Here is a 19477-nt window from a genome sequence, read left to right on the forward strand (position 1 = left end):
AAATCAAAGTGCACACCACTGTGCTTTGAACAAAGTGCAGGAACCTGCCTTTCAGTGAACAATGGTTTAGGCTGTGTTATCACTCATAATAAATACCACTACCCTTATTCAGTTTATGGCACAGAAGTCTCAATGCAATATTTTTTAGCTCTGTTTATCCCCCTCCTCCTCCTCCTCCTCCTCCTCCTCTTCGTCCTGTTCTGTTCTCCCTTTATTGCCGTTTTTCCGTCACAAGTAAGGAAGAGTGTGGAAAATATGTGAGAGGAGAAAAACATACCCATGGCTGAGATTCTCTTGCTCCCTTCCTCTTTGCATGAGAGAGAGTGAAAGAGGCAGCAGCACACACAGCACGGCGGTTGGCAGCCTGCAGTACTTCCTCATCCTGACTGCTGTACAGAGGCAGGCAGTTGTGCTCCTGACCCTTCGTTTCGCCCTCAGTTTCTCCACGGAGCTCGGCAAAGGGCAAATCATTTTAGTGAGCTGTGCTTCAGGGCACTCAGGCAGAGGGCCGGCTCTAGGACAGCGTCCAGCACCTAACACGTGAGTGAACTTCCCCACTGTTGGTTTGTTTGTGTGTTTAGTTGTTTCTGTCCTTCACGCTCTCTCTCATTTCTCACTATGGTGATATTGGGATATGTGGTAGTGGATGATTTTCGGGCTGTAATAGGAAAACCTGAATTCATTTTTATTAAAAGTTTGGAAGAAAGTGAGAGCAACATCTGCTGCTGATGTTTCTGCCAGGTTTCTCACACAACTGTCAGTGAAATGTGGCAGTTGCTCAGCTCAAGGATTAGTATATACAAAATGTTTTACAGCATTGGCTAACCAAAGATGACAGTATTTATGCTTGTGATGTTACAAATTGCAGTATGTAATGTCAAGGCTCATTGAAGCTGTTTTTAAAGTTAAGGTGCCAACCAACCACTGAGCAAAACCACAAAGCATTTTTGAGAGGATGTGATGACACACAGTGACTTTAGCCGAGTATCTTATAGGTAATTTGTTTCTCTCTACCAGTGCATTTAAAAAAACAACCTATGCAACTAACGTATGTACCTTTTTGCTACTAATCTTATATGACGTGATAATTGCTGTCATTGTTGTATGACCTGGCTCAGGTCTAACCCTTTGAAAAACAAATACATACAGAGCATGAATGTCAATGAACTTCTTTTAGATTGACAGTCATATCTGAAAAACAGCACAAATAATTTATTGTAGGAATAACACCCATAAATTTGTGTTAAAGTGAAGCCATAGTTTAGGACAAAGTCTAAAACAGCGCAGTAACAGCATGAAACTGTGGATCAGCACATTCAAAACCGAATAAATAACAGGTCTTTAAAAAAAAACTGTAAATGTGAAACCACAGAATACCTCTCCCTCTATCTTTCATGAAATACTGTTGACATTTTAGCAAAAGCTAGCTACCGGAAATCACTTCCTCTTTGCTGCTATAGAAACAGTTCATGCCAGGGGCAGTACAGCGCAAGTGCTGTTTTGAAGCAGCTAAGAAGAAGTGATTTCTTGAATAAGAAAATTTCAATTTTATCAGTTTGAAAATGATATTCTTTAATAATATTTTCAACATTAAGCTTTGTATATGTTAATGTAATTGAATATCTAGAATATCTAGAATAATGATAATTGATTGTTGCCAAGCAAGGCTCTTAGCCTAATAAAGTGCCCTCACAGCTAGGCAGCAGGTTTTGCAGCCTGTTGTAGAACTGCAGTTTCCTTTTCAATGTCTGTATCAACGGCAGTGACTGTGCGTTTTCTCTTATGCACAGAATGTTCCTGGCGCTGGGAGATTTTATGTCACTCCCATGTGCTCCATATTCTACACAAAAACATCAAGTGAACATTTAAGGGGTGGTTCACATGGCTCGTCCTGCAGTGTACCAGAACAGCCCACATTTAAGGTCAGAGAATGGTCAGGGCTGGTTAGCTCGGATTTCCTTCCATAATCTGAGGCAATTTGTGGTTGTGGCGAGCTGAGCTGGACAAGTTACATATTGGCTCAATGAATGTGTACATGCAAGGTATTTTACCCTGTTACAGTATATACTGTAGTAGGGGGTTGTACAGAGTAATTATTGGTTTTGTCTCAACATCTGTGCTATTTTTGCTGAGCAGTATAGTTCTATTGCAAGTAGTAAAAATATAAATACCACTTTTTTCGTACAACTAAATTATAGTAATTTTTGTCATGAATAATGGGTAAAATATAGGACTGTCGTCACAATAACTTATTTGACATGTCAAATTTGACCTATTATATATCTTGCCTTTAGCAATTTGCACGAGTTTCGATCTGGGTTGTGTGAAGAAAGCACATCATCCTCTCCCACAGGGTTGATTCAGATCAGGTGATATTCAAGAGACTGTTTCAACCAGACCAAAACAGATAAGTATCAGCTGCTATTGACTCCTCGTGCTTTCTCCTTATCTCATCGCAGCAGTGAAGTCGAGCAGCAACCGTCAGAAAAAGTCAAAGAACCTCCTATGTCACATATTTAGCCTTTTACAGTCATCAGCCCGTTTTTGGAAGCAATATAATTAGAGTCAATGACAGCCCATTACTTATGGCTGTGGAGACCACAAATTACATTTGGTTTTCTAATTTAGTATTTTCAGAGAAAATTCAAGATTTAGCTTCTTTTTTGGGGGGGTTTAAGCCACAATGTCATAATCTTATATGTTGGTATGTGGTTAAGTTCAGTAAATGTTTGTCATTTTTGTAAGCTGAGTTGCTTTTAAATAGAGATACCAAAGTCACTGTCTTAATTCCGGGTTTGTTCAAGTTTACAATACAACTTTGCTGTGTGTCTCTCAAAGACATGTTAGCTTGGTAACTGGGTCGTTTTAAAGTAAGTGGGACACAGCTCTGGCTTCTGAGAATCAAGTCACTGCAGAGTAATATGGAGATGCATAATTGAGTGGTCCAAAGAAGGTGGATGAGTCTGTAACTAACATGCTCTAGTGCTTAAGCTGGTAAAACCTTTACATTTACGTTTTCAATCATTACACTTCACAACTCTCTGATTTAATCTGTTATTTGTAGTTCAGTTTCCCCTTTTATTTCCAGAAGTAAAATAATACAGCCTCAAGAGGAACATACTCAATTTCCCCTCGCTTCCTTCTTTGTGTCAACATCAAGATGACAGCAGGTTAAGAAGCAAGTCAACCGGTGCCTGACAAGGAGTGGTGCTCTAACCATGAAAAGTGATCTGGGGGGGGGGGGGGGGGGGGGGGGCGGGGAGCTATCACACAGCTGAGGTCTGATTCCGCCTGGACAGGGGGGTTAGTCAGAGGATCTTGCCTTGAGAGGTCTTCGTATCATATGATGGACCAGCAGGCTCTCATACAGGCAAATACACAAAGTGCATACATTGTGTTCTTAATCAAAGTCCTTAATTCTCAAAGCAGCAGTGTAAAATGTCCCGACCTTAGATGGCAACAGTTGCTAACGGGTATCTCTTTAATGTACTTGTAGTTAGCTCAGGCCCTCACTGCTCCTTTTAAGCATAATATCATTATTTTTAGGTCTGCCGCAGAATATTGGCTACTGCAGATTTTTTATTGCGGCATCACTTGCCCTGCCTTTAGCTGTCATGATGCCAAAACGCGACATTTTAGGCACTGCAGCAAAACAACCAAATATAAATGGATACAATCAGAGATAAGATGTTGTCCTTTTGACGGCCATGTCCTGAGATGGCTTGTTCACGTGCATGCAGAGAGGAGAGGGTTTCCCCATGTCTGTCAGAGGCAGAGGATCAGGTTACCTCAGCTCTGATCAATGAGTCAGCCTGTCCTCTGGGAGTTGCAGGGCTTTTTACCAGTGCACTCTCCAGTTGCTAACAGTCTGTGTGACCACATCCTGCTGGAGTGGGGAAAACGAAACCACCAGCTGCCCTCTGTAGCAACTCTTGGCTTGTGTATTTTGGAATGGTCACAAATGCCATTGTTAGACAGTTCTTATTCACAAAATGCAAAGATATACTGCCTGTTGTTCTGTGCTCCCCCCTCTAGTTTTAAAGCACACAGGGAAAATTTCTAATTATTACTCATTCAGAGTAGTTGTATTGCCAAAATGTTTTTTATAATATGATTATTGTAAAACATTTGAGCAAATTACCTCCACTGTCCTGTGTCACCCCCTATATATCTGTTTGTTTGTTGGTTGGTTGGTTTGTATGTTTGTTTGTTTCACCACATTTTTTCAAAAACTACTGAATGGATTTCCATAAAACTTGGTTGAGGTATGTGGTATGAGTCAGTGAACTTTTGTCACTTTCCTTAAATTTATGACATAGGGTGTTTATTTTCTGACGTTTTGACTGATTTCCCAGGGGAAAATTAATCGATTTTGTTAAAAAAATATCTCGGGAAGTGATTTCTCTAAGTGTTTGCAAATTGTTGCAATTTGATTGAACGTAAAAAAGAAGGTTTGGCCTTGGTGAAGGTAAGCCCTCAATAAGTGCTATTCTAGTTTTAGGCGTTTTAATGTTCTTTTTGTCAGTGCCTCTTTAGTTGATGGGAAATCATATGTTCATATTTGCGCCATGCTTCCTTGAGGCAAAGACAGTGGCGTGCTGTGTTAGAATAGGGCAACCTTCAGTTAGACGATACTGACGGTCTGTGTTGGAGGAATCTGCCCACCAGGTCTGATCTGCTGCACTGCAGTGAATACACAGGCATCACACTCCAGTTTTTTCCCTCTAGATAACAATTTAGAAGATTTTCTGGCACTTCATGTTTTCTGTTTTCTCTGGACTTTTCTCAGGTGTACTTTAGCTGACAAACAGCCATGCTCAAAGCGGGCGCCACCAAGGTGGGGCTGCCCAAGCCCGGACCCCAGGAACGGGCGAAGCAAGCCTCCTTGGTCCCCTCCTCTTCCTCAACCACCTCTACAGCCATGAAGACCTCCAGATCCTCCAGCATGCTTGCCTCAGAACAGCGCCTCAGCAGGGTGAGTCATCACATTGCAATTTACAACTAATATGCTGACACATTTACATGAGGGATGTCAGTTTGAATGAAATAACTTCAGGACATTATTGTAACATCATTAGACCCGTAATGATGGTATTAACAGCAGATGTGTTTCTATGTGTGTCTAGATGAAGAGAGCGAGCAGTGACGATGCGCTGACAAAGCCTGCGCTGGGAGCTGCTGCCTTTGGCTCACGGATGAAGAAAACTGTGACCACCGGCGCCATCTCAGATCTGGCCGAGGCCCGTCCCCGCAGCCTGTCCGGTAAGGGACCACAATAAATACAGAGGAATGAAAAATTTAATGAAAAACATGAAAACATTACTGAATATCTTTGGGATGTTTCGGACCAACATGTTCACAGAGCTCCCCACCACCATTGTCAAAACACCTAATGATACCTGTAGAGTTTAAAACTGACTCAACACTATAGTTGTTCTGGTGGCTCAAGGTTGCCCAACAGTATACTAATGATCTCTTACAGTTTGGGTTCGATGTCTTTAAAAAGCAATGTAACGCTGAAAACATGGAAAAGAGCTGTAATCTTCACAAAATGTTGACGTGATCCTTAAATTGCACCAGGGTTTAGAGATAATCACAGTAAACACTATGGTAAGAATGTAACTAACCACAATAGGCCACTAGAGGGCCACATTACACCACTCAAATCACAGTACACATAGTCGGTGCTGGTGGTAACTGCTTTTATTTACACTTTTCTCTTCGTGCTTGGTTGGCACTGGTGGGGTGCAGGTGGCTGAGGACTAGGGTTGTCTGGGTTTTGATCCAAAACTGAGAGACTGGGTGCATTCATAGTCGCCTTGGACAATATCTGCTCATTTTTTTCTATCCAAGTGCAAGGGAGGAAAAATTGATGTTGCTGTGGTTATTAGCTGGTGTTTTTGTGTTACCTTGCTTCAGTGTGTGTACTTGTGTGAATCGTTTATTTATTGTGGTTTATATTATGGTCTTTTCATGTGCCTTATCACAATCACTCCTGTCAAGTGGCTTGTTTACTGTAAAAGTGCATTCACATGCTCTTCAGAGGCTCCCATTTCACCAGTTGCAAAGTTGTTCCGACTTTGGTAATTGTATTTATGTGTTTGTCCCAATTAAACAATGCATTGACACATCTTTCCAATATTGACATGATAATGAAGAGCAAAGCAATAGGATCAGGTGTGACAGGCAAAGAGATATACAGATAGATAAACATCGGCACGTCAATGATAACTAATATTTGTATTGGCTAAAAGGAATTGTGTTAGGCGCTTGTGAGAGATCAACACACAAGTGACAAAAGTGCGACATTGAAGAAGTTTGCATTAGAACCTACTATTTAGAGCTGATTGTAAAACGTAGTTAATTGGTTTATAAGTGATAGCCTCAGAAACTCGACTTTGCGAGTAGTGAATTTTCCCAGTTTTTTTATTTATGAATATTCCGTCACCACATGAACCCACAATATTCACCTATCACAAATGTATTGATTAATAATATTTACTTATTATTTAACCTAATCCCAGTCAGCTGTCTTTGTACTGTACAAATTTAACCTTATATAGTTTTTCACAACTGTGCTGTGCCATGGAGCAAAGTGTTGCTTGCTATGGCGAACCAAACAGTCATCACTGTGATGTCGGTGAGATGCTTTTGTATTGCTGCTCTCTTTCTCTACCAGAATGTTCACCTGTGTGCAGCTATCTGTAAAGGTGTGGCAAAAATTAAGGGAATGAATTAAACCAAGAATTGCCCCTGCATTAATTCAAGTGACATTGTGGTTCTGGTGTTAACATGTGAAGGCCAGAAGAAGGGTGGAGATACCTGACAGACCACATCTTTGAGTTGATAATATGCCTCAGATGAAATGCAACACATTGCTGTTGTTGGGACGCTGTCCATCCATGTTCCCTTTCTGTGGTTGAATCACATTTCTGTGTGTGTATATGGATGTAGATAATGACAAGGATTTGGTTGCAGTAATTATTGTTGTTCAGAGAACACTCCTCAGTGAGGGATATCACTGTGTTTGTTTATGGGGGCTCATCTCCGCAGCGTGTTGATCCTGTGCTCTCGTGAGATTTGTCTTCAAAGGTTTTTGCTGCTGGAGCAAAAATAATTGAATTCTACTTGACAAAAGACTCTGGAGGAGCCGAGAACCCAGGGCCAAGTGAGGCCCTCAGCTCTTTCAAACACAATTAGACCATGATCAGCTATCACTGGACTGAGTGTTAATTAACCAAGTTTAGATTTTTTTCTTTTCACACCCCTGGACAGGAACAGGATCCCACTTTGTGCTGTTCATGATAAATTCATGATTTAAAACGTACTGCATTTGACCTAGTTTTACTCTGTAATTACTGGTAACCAACCAAAGCTGAGGAGAGGATTTATTTTAAATACAACGTTTATTGGTAAAAATATAACCATCTTTAATAGAAGGCAGAGTGGTTTGCTTTATATGAAATAAGCTAGTCTTTTTATTTAGCTTGCTTTGTATTGTGGTCGATGATTAGGATGTTTATATCATGTCAGATTGGATGTTTGTTTTTATACACAATAACCAGCTTTATTTACTTTTATGTTCCTAATTAAATATTATTGATGGTTTGATCTCATCAAATCTATAAGAAAAGATTAGATTGACTTTTAGATAGAGCGTATTTTAAGCGAAAATAAAAATCTAAAGTGTATATGGAGTAAATGCAGAACCAGATCTTACTAGAAATACCAATTGAAATAAAAACTTACCTGATCTATTAAACTAAACTAAAGCTTTATGAAATACTCTCAAACTGGTATTAATTCCCAGTAAGTCTAATATCCTATACTTGTGTATAACTGTAGACACATGGCAAGAGTGGTGGTTTTGCTCAACGTGATGTTCCCATCAGGTCGTCCACCTGGGCTGGGAGTAGGATTCTAAGAAGCCACTTGTCAAGACGTATGAAGGCAGACAGTGAGAGGATCTGTCAAACAGGTTACAGAAAGCGAGCTAATCAGCAAGTGGAAAATCAAATCGGACACCTGAAAGAGCAGTGATGGTAAACTATTCATGCAAGCAAGCGGTGACAGTCATCATTTAGTCTGCTGCCTGCTTCTAAGTGACTGCACCTGACCTGAGAGGTCTGCTGAAATATCCACACAAGGGAAATGCCATGATTTGAATATAGATTGAGGTGATGACATGTGGTATTTTCAACTCTTTGAGATAAGCGCATTTATTCATGTGGAAGGGAGTAAAAACATCTCTCTGAAGATGATTTAGTTTGTGGATGAAAAATTGCAAACATTGCATCATGACATTTTGGAATAAACATGTTCTGGATTTATTGGGGCTCTAAGACACAGAGCAAAGATTGTTCATCGTGATGGAAAGTGATCAAGGCTTTTCTCAGACGCTGTCATGTACATGTTGTGATAAGACTGTGGTTGCGTGACAGACTCTTTACTGAGCAGCGAAAACAAATATGTTGTACGGAGAAAGAAAAAATGCACCTTATTTTTTTCCTTCACAAATGATGCACTCCATCTTTGTGCAAAAAACAAATCTAGTGTCATTTTTTTATGGACGGTAATTTGCACCCACATCACATCACATTGAGCAAATCATTAATTAAACGTTAGGAATGAGGGCGGCAGTGGTGAGATGCAGAATTTATTTTCACAAGCTCCATCAGAACTAGGTCGTTCCTGGGATACTGTGCATACATAGAAAATCAAAGAAACAACACGGATGATAATTATGCTAATCCCTATCATTTTGAAACTACTGCAGTGCTTTGAGAGCGCACATTTTCTCACATCTTTTTATAATCATGGAGCTGATATGTGATGCCCTCTTTCCCTGGATGAAATCAATCCAACCAGCCTACGCTAGGCACAAACTGCTATTTTTAATCTTTTCAAATATTTTGTGGTACCTTCTCATCTCCAATTCCTACTAGATATCAGCCAGCATGTACCCGCAAATGGCAGATCTCATTGTAGTCACTATATTTGTGTGTATACATCTACAAAAGAACATTATCCAAACAGACTGAATATGATTTCATAATGAAAAGAACAAAAAGAACTTGAGGTTATAAATCAGAACACACACACGCTGAGTGACAGTCTTGACCAACAGTCTGACCCCACCCTTTCCTGCCCTCGCAGCATGCTGCACTATTAATCAAAACTGTTATTTTTGCTAATGCGGTCTTGTCCCAATCCCAGTTGGCACTTTAACAATTCTACCATGCTGTCAGACAACGGGTTAAAACCCAGCCACGTCCTGATAACTTATTTAACGTGTCATCAATAATTCAGCAAAGCTTTCACTCGGAGAGGAGTCCCTGTGGAGCGTGCATGGAGAAGAGACAAAAGATAAGACTACCTGCTCTATAAATAACAAGCCCAGCAGGGGTGGCAGCAGGGCATATCTTTGTGAACTGGCACTTCATTGACAGGCATTTTCTACACCTCTTTTCCCTCGATGCGTGCACACTGATCGTTAATAGCAGTGATAAGCGGCATATAAAAGTCCCTCAACAAATCTTTACTGCTTTAGATTGTCTTAAACAACAAGTGTCAGCTTGTAAACACTACTTCAGCATCTATCTACTTCTACTGATACTTCACCTCTGTGTCATTCTACTGCTGCTTTTCTAAGTTATATTACAGTTTTGTTTCAGTGGTGATATCTCAGGCAATAGATTTGAAGTCAGCAGCACTAGCATCACATTGGCATCACAAAGACTATCGTAGGAGATTATATGTTTATTATACAAATAAATGATTGCAAAAATAAACTTTTGTGTAATCATTTTGAGTTCTCGTACAGGGATTGTTGTAATTGTATGATTTTTCAATGTTTGTAGTGCTATGTTTAAGTGTTGTTTTCATAGTGTGTTCACTGTTACATTTGTGAATATTTGCAGAATCTAATATCACATTTTGCCTTCAGGTAAAATTTAGAGCAAACATTTTGAGTCTTTGACTGCACATTTGAAAACACGTGCGCCTGTCGGTGTCAGGTTTCTTCGTTCTGAGTGGGTGGCACATGTCGGGGTTATACAGACCAAAGTGAATGATCGGGATCAGCTTAGCTTTTCCCTCATGCCATAGTGTTCAAGTTTCTGTCCTTCTCATCCCAGCACGTTCTGCTGATTGTAAACACACAATAGTAACATGTTGTCTCACATTTAAAACTAATGATGATTATAATCATTATTTTCATACGTGCTGATTCAAAGGCAACGTACAAGGGACCAAATGTATTACTTTCGCCAAGGAGGTTATGTTTTCACCCCTGTCGATTTGTTGGTTTTTTTGTTGTAAGCAAGATTACGTAAAAAACTACTGGATGTCTTACCATGAATCTTGGTTGTAGGATGCACTATGAGTCAGAGAAGTCATTACATTTTGGTTTGCATCCGGGCGGATCCATTTTTTTTTTTTTTGGTAGTTTCTTTGACATTATGAGATTTCACTGATTTCCCAGGGAATAATTAATCTTAATGAAAAAAGGCATATTGATTTTGTATTCATATTTAGGGGAAAGATATATATTTGGTGCAGCTTGAATTGAATTTAAGGGGACTGTTGGGTCTTGGTCGGGGGTATGCACCTAGCTACTATCATAGGTTTTTGCTTTGTCATTCTTTATTAATCCATCAACCTAACCTAACACAGGTGACGATTTGTGTTATCTTCCAGTATCTGCCGTAGGAGAGGTCTGTTGTCAGAGAGTGATGGACACAAGGTTCCTCTTAGTTTGAGTCTTGTTGGCAACATCAGATCACTTTGTGTTCCTGATTCATCCGCTCGTAGCCTGAATCTTTTCCTAATAGCGCCAATTGACTGTTGGGAGAGACAGGAGAGGATGAATTTATGAAGAAGATGACCTCAACCGTCTCAGTCAAGGAGAAGAAGAGCGTGTGTGTGTGTGTGAGTGTCACAGCCCCAGCCCAACTCAGACTCCAGACACCAGTAATGTATTCCCAGCAGGGTTCTGTCAGTGTGTGTCCGGGTTTGTGAGGCATCAGAGGGGAGAAGTATGGTGCTCGAGCTCCTCATATCTGTCAGATCAATTAATCAAACATGGCTCAGTTCACTGGGACGCCTCAACCTGCATAAGCACTCAGCCATAACAGACGCACACTGGCACAAACAGCAAGAAGACGTATACGGGTCAGCATGCAGATGGACACTTAAAGATATGCATGCAAAGTTACCCACACCTTCTGCATTCTCCATACTGTCCTCTCTTAGAAGCAAGATATACAGTATGATCACTTACTCCTCTGTTTATTATGCATGCAGTATAGAAAGGATTATGGTAAGCTCAATAGCTTTACACCTACTCAATACTGTGGGTTTGTTTTAAAGGCCAGAATTAACACTGTGTTGACAGATCAACTCAGACAAAAAGACACCTAGCCCTGTTTTAGGTTTGTTGACCAGAGTTTTGGCATCAAATCTGAAATTCCTCTCTTTGTGACCCCACTAAGTCCACATAAAGATGCACGACAGAGTGAAATGGTATTGCCAGATCTTGAAAGAGGCCTGAAGGACCCACAGAGATGGACGTCCTGCGGTGAGGAGAACATTCTTAGCTGGATTACTGGCATGTTTGTTTACTGAGGTGAATGTGCTGCTCCAAGATTAGGAGAGAGGAGAATATTAAGAAAGGGAGAACAAACGACCAGCGGTGTTTGCATCATTTATAAGATATGAAAGGTTTGGAACCAGCCGTGTACAGTAATGTAGCGAGCAGTTAAGTATTCATCCTGACATGAGCAGAATCACGATGCAAACTAGCCCTTCTTTTCAGCCTGTGGATGATTTTTAAAAGGCTTTTCTGGAGCTGAGAGTATTTTATGCATCGAATAAATTTTTCACTTTCATTTTCATGGTTCTTCTCAGCGGTGAGCAGGAATGAAAAAGGCTGGTAGCTCTGAGCTTATGCAACACACTGTAGGTGCCCAAACACCTAAAAATATCAGTGCTTATCTGTTTCAAGTATGGCTTTAAAAAAATATAGTAAAGTAAGGATGAAATGTGAATTTTGGTTTCTGATGGATAATACTTCACACTGACATGTGCTGTTTGCTAAGAGGGTTTCAATGATTGATAATCACAATAAAATACTGTATCACAGTAATCACGGATTAAATTAAGTAATTACTAACTGTTAACTGAGGTTGGATGAAACACTGGCTGTCACAAGTAGAGCCAAACAGCTTGTTCTCTCACCTTCACTGTTTTCTTATTTATATTAATTTATAATAATGTTTATGCTTAAACTGCTCTGTAAAAAGAAAATAGATGGACCAATTTAACAACAATACTTCAATTGTTAACACACAAATTAATTATGTCCGTTCAATTGTTATATTAACACAATTGCTAACTTTAATTTTCATCTTTTTTAGTAGTTGGTAAACAATGTAACATATATCCCTATGTCAAATATCAAGCCTCAATTAAAGTTCTTTGTCATAAGCATATAGAAATTTTAAGAATCATTACATTAAAATATATATATATCAACTATTATATATGTATCAGACATTGTTCCTTCCTAATATCGCATCAGCAACTGTTTTTAATCTATAAAGAGTTTCTTTATACTTCCTGTGATTTTTTGGTACTGATGATTATTATAGTATTTCTTGATCTTGAACAAATTGTAATAACTTTAATAAATTAAAGACAAGAGTTAGGCCAAATATTCTGAAAGCTGATTACACACATTAACTTACTATGACACAACATTGAACACTGGAAATGACTAAAAAAGTCATTCTTCCTTCTAACTTGGTTTCTCCCTGTAGCTCTTGTCATCATAAAAATGTAACCAGTGCGTGCATTGTGAATGAGAAAGGGCAGAAAATAACAAGCCATATTAATACCAACTTCACCCAACCTCACCAAAGCTAGAACATGACCCCCCCCCCCCCCCCCCCCGTGCTTATACACATGTACAGGCACACTCACATAGACACACACACATGCATACTATTGTCTCCTGCTGGGCGTCCTGCAGGGGGGAAAGAACAGAGTCTGGGGTGGCCTCTGATCCCCGGCACAGCATCTCCTCTCCCCATTTATGAAGACATCTGTTGGGTAATGGCAGTTGTGATTCTATGTGGGGGGAGGGAAAGGATGGGAGATTTTGTTAGAGGTCCCAAGTTGCAAGTTCACGTGGAAAAAAAAAGACAAGAGCTGTACTGTCCCCCTCTGCCAAAAACACAAATAGTGCCTTTCCTTTACTTGAGCTCTTCTTTCCTTCCTTTCTCCCTCCACCCTCCTTTCACTCTCTCTCATACTTGTCCTTTCAGTACCAGAGAGGGACGGTTCATCTCACCATTGTTTAACTCATAGTGGTGTGAGCAAATTGGCTGACAGCAGTGGGAGGAGGCGTGTTGATGTGCATGTGTGTGTGTGTGTGTGTGAATGTGTATGTGTGGCCCGGGAAGCCACTCCTCCTCTGAGCTGATTCTAGTCATCACAGCAATAATGAAGTGAACACGACGCTGCCTACCCGCCTCCCTGCCAGTGTGACATACTGTCACCGTTCTGGAGGACACACACACACACACACACACACACACACACACACACATACACACACACACACATTAAGAGACGCGCTCATAGTCACTCACTGACAGGACACGCAGCCTGCCTCCTCACAAATGCATACACACACTCGCACAGTCCTGGGAAGGATTGGAGACAAGAAAAGAAGAACAGAAGGAAGGAAGAATACATCTCATGGTTTCCTCTCTATTTCACTGAGCGCTTTTGGATGTGGGTGCTGAGCAGAGACAAAAACCTACACACGCTCACACACCTACCCTGCAGCCACGGATTCTTGGATTAGTCCGCCCCGGCGTGGAGTGTGGGAGTCGCGGAGTGGACCACTATGGGGAACCAGGCGGGGAGACAGGAGGAAACAGAGTCAGGTCTGCTTCTCTTGTAGCGTGATGTTCCTCAGCATCACTCGTCCCTCTTTGTGTCTGTCTATCTCTGTTGATGTAAAAGGAAAAGACGTTCGTTTGTTAAATACAACAGAAAGGAGCTTAATCTCTTGTCATGTCATATTTTAGTACATCCCTAACAGACAGGTCCTGAGTAATGAGTGTTGACTACAAAAGAGTACTGACTGTTGAGTTCTGATTGATATAGCCTGGGGTTATAGCAGCTGTTTCTACGAGTTTGAGTTTTTTTGCACTGTCATGGATCAGGTGTGTCATGTTTCTGTGTTCAGTCAGTACAGGTCTGTTTGTGTTTATATGGGTGCACCTGTGTGTGGATATTCCGAGTCAGGCGGGGGAAAAGGAGTGAGTGCTAAGCGTGAGACAACCTGCCCCCCACTGCTCCGAGCTCGCTGCTCCTCTGTAAGATTTCCATTTCAAAGTCCCTCTGAACTGCACTCGGCAACAACTTCACAATCGAAACACAACCAACCTTCTCCTCATTTCTAGCCTCTGAATTTCACAAACAAAACAAGAATTTGCATCTCATGTGTTGTGTGTGAGCACATATCCCCCTCATATGTTTACAGTTACACAAAATGCATTTGTACAAATAGAGCTTTATTGTATCTGTGTGCTGGTATGTGATTTTATTTGCATGCAGCTAAACAAAGTGGATACTGAACTGAGCAGACTCGCACACAAACACACAGTGGAGTGTTATATCAGCCGTGGGTGTTAAAGCTGCATCCTTTCATTGCAGTTGCATGTGTTGCTTGAAGATAGAGCACAGTAGGCTCAGATTGGTGGTAGCAAGCTGCTGCATGCTTGAAAAGATTAGCTCCCAGTTTCTTCTCCAGATGCACATACATTATAGTGCAGAGTGCGCAGTTAATGCATGATACACAGAGCCAATGATTGTAGAATAAAGACATAGGAGGAAAGAAGGCTATTAATACTGTCTTTGATCGAACAAGTTATTATGTATTTGTTGTTCATAAATCCACTATTGTTCTTGTTTTCCGGGCTATGAAATGTATTTAAACTCTGCTACGTATAGGACTTTTTTTTCAAACCTACCTCATGAACCAACGTTATAGCTGTCTCAGCTATATGTTGTGAATTGATTGACTCCCCACTTCGAGCCTCTACAGTAAATGAGAATTGATTATTAAATAGCTTGATTTTTCATTATGTCCACTTGTGAGATGAAGCTGTAGATGAGTACTGAGGGAGGGGATCTGAGAAGCCCTTGAATCAATTCTCACAAGTATAACAATAGTAAGCATGCAGAATTTTAAACCTCTAATTGAAGCACTAGTTAATTATCTGCTTTGTTTGAACAGCAGGATAATAATGGATAAGAGCAGTGAGGTTTCCACTCTCCATGTTAGCCTCCGTTCTACACAGATGCTGAAACAGAGCCAGCTGAGGATTGTCAGACAGAAAGACAGCATGGTGCTAGACGCAGGGAAAGGAACGTGGGAATATGAGGAACCGTTCAAATTTGATTGATGGCGTTATCTGTGAAGTGGCAGGGTAAGGAGTAAGCTGTCTGCTGCAGCGATAAGGAGGTTGGTATCAGCAGCAAACTACACCAAAGGCTACTACATTGAGCCTTCCTGTCTCCCCACTGGCTCACCAGGAGAGCAGCCAGGACCAGAGCCTGTGGTCAGCATGTTGTCAGCCGTTGATGAATTGTCAGTAATATATAGTCCAAAAACAGTGGGTCTATTTTCAGGACTCGGTCGCTCATACCCGTTTTGGCTCAGGATCAAACCAAAGCGAAAACATGTTTGTGTAGTGAGGTAAAATAGATTGTTGTGACTTACATGTGGGCAAAAATGGGAAAGTTTTCACTCTTGTGGTTCTCTGCCGAAGTTTGATTGGATGCCTGAAGGGAGCTGTAATGTTGAGGACACTGCCAAAAACATGCAAAAGCAAAGAGTTGGGGATACTATCAATATAGCAGTTGGCATATTGTCACTGGAATAACATTGTTCTTTCTGTTCACAGCAGCACAGCAGCATTAAGGTAATATTTTTGAATGGAGATTGGTAAAAGGGTGTAGAAACCAAGCTCAGCTAGCTACATGATAAGAAGATTTGTCTGAAAAATCTGAATATAATTTCACTGAAATTTTATAGTTTTTAGAACTCTTTAATATATGATAGCCAGATTATTCAGCTGAAAAGTATACTTCCACTTTTAAATACATTTGTGCTGTACTACTTTTAATAGCCCCTCCACAACCATGGCCAACAGGTGTTTTCCCTACATCTACTTCTTTAGAATGCTTCACAGCAGTGTGTGGGTGTTTGCACATGATTTGATGTCTCCGAGCATCTCCCGTTAGCTTTGTTGTATCTGTCGGGGTTGGGACATCTCACACATTTGTCATTTTAATTTGTTCGTGCCAGTTTAGTGACCTCACAAGGTTCCCATCATAGAGTATTCCAACGGAGGTCTCATCATGTAAAGCACCTGTGTGTGGGGGGGGTTGGCCTCGTTGAGATTTAGCCGCCATCTTTATCATAGCACAAGAACTAGATTGCATTCCTTCACCTTAATTGATCAAGCTACACCAAATTCCCATACATGCAAAGATATCAGTTCTCTAAATATGCTTCTATTTTTCATTAAGACCCATGAATTATTAGAAGGAAGAGATGTGTTTTTAGCCTGTGGCGGAAGATGTGTAGACTTTGTGCTCTTGTGATGTCAATGGGGAGCTCGTTCAGCCATTTCGGAGAGAGGACAGCAGCAAACAGTTGTGATTTTGTTGAGTATCTAGGTGTCCCTCGCAGTGAGGGAGCCGCAAGCCGATTGGCCGATACAGAGCGGAGTGGCGGGCTGGGTTGTAAGATTTAACCATGTCCCCGATGTAAGATGGTTCTGTTTCACTCTCAGCATGGTACGCAAAGACTAGTGTCTTGAAGCAGATCAAGGAAGCCACTGGTAACCAGCAGTGAAGCAGGTACAGTCTTGGTGGGGGCTACCACAGAGTTGTCAATGGTGATAGTAAGGTCATGGGTGGGAGAGCTCTCCCCTGAATGGAAAAGTAGGTCAGTCTTCTAAAGTTTGATTTTCAAGTTGTGTGCGGTCATCCAATGAGGGTTTAGTGTCAGACAAGCAGAGATTGGTGCTGCTACCTGTGTTTCAGACGGGGGAAAAGAGAGAATTAGTTGGGGATCATCTGCGTAGTTATGGTAGGAAAAGCCATGGGAGTGAATAACAGAGCCAAGAGAGTTACTGTAAAGATAAAAGAGGAAAGGACCCAGGATGGGACCTTGAGGGACCCCAATAGTAAGAGGAAAAGGTTCTGACACAGATCTTCTCTAAGTTACCCGGTAGGTACAGTCTTTGAGGTAGGATGAGAGCAGGGAGAGAGCAGAGCCTGAGACACCCAGATCCTGAAGGGAGGAAATAAGGATCTGGGGCCTCATTTATAACCGTTGCGTACGCACAAAACGGGCCTGAAACGTGCGTACGCCACTTCTCACGCCAACGTTGGGATTTATAAAAACAAACTTGACGGGAAAATGTGCGTATTTCTGCGCAAACTTAGACCCTCCCGTACGAGCGTTTTGGGGAGACGGGAAAACGGCGACACAGACGTGAGATGGTGAACTGCAGCAGATTATTGATCCAATTCATCATTTACATTAAAACCAACAGTTTTTCTCGCGCGACGTATCTGCTCCACATGAGCCTTTTAATTAAAAAAATATAAAACAACTTTAAGCAAATAAGGTTCAGATTCGATTTAACGGCAGAGTTACGGAGCCGAGTCATTAATAGGTTTTAATAATATCTTCTAACACTGTGCGTGTATCATCAGATCGCTGCAGTGAACGGGACTGAGCCACAGAGCGCACAGAGCACTCAGAGCACACAGAGCACAGAGCGCACTGGAGATTACTTATAAAGGCCAATTTATGCCTCTCCGTTTCTTCTATTACGGACAGATAAGACCGCCCTATCCGTCGTGAAACGCCCTCTCCGAATGCTTCGTACAGCTTTTCGTACACGTCTGATTTTTCTAACTATCCGTCTTCATGTTGGAGACCCGACGGACCGCTCTTGGCTGTGATTGGTCCGCGAACAACATAATTTCCGTATGACGTCATTTCCGTATTTCCGGACCTCAAACTTCCTGTTTACTTCCTGTTTACTTCCATGTAGCATCAAACCCAAACACAACTATGATTCTACGATTAATGTGACGTGTGTGTTAAGCCAGCGGAGTTGTCCGGCTGACGGTGGCTCGTTCGAGCACTGAGGGCATGTGTGCACGGTCACAGACGGTTATAACGAGCTTTCAAAACGGCGCTAGCAGGCTAGGCTAGCGGGCTAGGCTAGCCACCATGCTAACTGCGGTGGTAGCAGTGCAAGAACCCGCCGTCACGACTTTAATTCCACTTCTATCATGACACTGTTTCTATAATACCGTCAGGTTAGAAGCAAACACTGGATAGTAGTAGTTAGTGTCGGGAGTCCTGCTGACTGTGTGTGGAAGCTGGGGGGAGCTAGGTCCGGGTAGCTTCTAGCTACATGTAGCCTCAAGCAGATTCAAGCTGTGGAATCAGCAACACAGTTCGGAAACAAGACCGGGGAACCGCTGCGCTAAGAAACTATAACATCAGCATCTTGACCCGCTGGGTGTCACTTTATTTAGTTCTGTTAGTTGCCATGGTTCAGTGTGTGGGACGCAAGCTAACATGTCAACAGAGACACGTGGACTTCTTCTTCCCAAATGGGGTAGGCTTCTCTGAGCTCGTCTTCCGTTGCGCCACCTATGGGTTTGGCGGTGAATTTTTTCCGGACGTAGACTGACGGAGAAGTAAAAATCAAAAAGAGTCTTTGTCTCCTGCTGAGAACTCTCCGAGAAACGGACACGTAGTAGTATATAAGAGCCTTAAGAAATGAGGAAACTTTCCAAATAATATCCCAGAAGAGGTGAGGATCCACTGATGTGAGGGAATCGGCCCGATGCTCTAAATAAATAAATACTGCCGTGACACCGGAGCGGGGAACTGCTCGATGTTTGCATGTGAATGGGAGGACGAGGAGGAAGCGAGGCTTCAGCGATCTCTGATCTCACACAGTGTGTTATCCACAGCAGCAGCAGCAGAGTGTCAGTGTATTTTCTTTATTAGTGACATCGCTGCTGTCCCATAAAGTCGCTCTTCACCTCCACCTCACTAACAAACACCTCGCTGTCAGTGTCAGAAAGTTTCACTTCCTCTTCACATCGCTTGATGCCGTGACTCCGTCAGGACTCACGGTGGAAACCCATTGGTCAGCAGCATCATTTAATATTCACGCTGTGCTTTGCGTTGACCATTTATGGTTGAAAGTGGGCGTGTGGAGGGCGGATTTGGAGGCAGATCCACGTACGAACGTTTCCAAGTGGACTGTGATTTTTAAAGCGAACATTGCGTTCAGTTGTACGTGCGCACGGTTTTATAAATCGGAATTATCTTTTGCGTACGCCATTTCCGGATTTTGTA

The 19477-nt window shown here is 41.7% G+C and overlaps 1 protein-coding gene across 1 annotated transcript in view; it reads left to right on the forward strand.

Annotated features, from left to right (window-relative positions):
* The first annotated feature begins 484 nt into the window (after positions 1-484).
* The window catches only part of specc1 (sperm antigen with calponin homology and coiled-coil domains 1), a 58445-nt gene continuing 39452 nt past the window's right edge, over positions 485-19477 (forward strand). Inside the window, exons 1-3 of the mRNA XM_061085781.1 lie at positions 485-540; positions 4790-4975; positions 5127-5262. Of these exons, the coding sequence (XP_060941764.1) occupies positions 4814-4975; positions 5127-5262 (298 nt within the window). The 5' untranslated portion in view covers positions 485-540; positions 4790-4813. The remainder of the gene's footprint in view (positions 541-4789; positions 4976-5126; positions 5263-19477) is intronic.

The sequence above is a fragment of the Limanda limanda genome, chromosome 14, assembly GCF_963576545.1.
Source record: "Limanda limanda chromosome 14, fLimLim1.1, whole genome shotgun sequence".
Classification (NCBI taxonomy): domain Eukaryota; kingdom Metazoa; phylum Chordata; class Actinopteri; order Pleuronectiformes; family Pleuronectidae; genus Limanda; species Limanda limanda.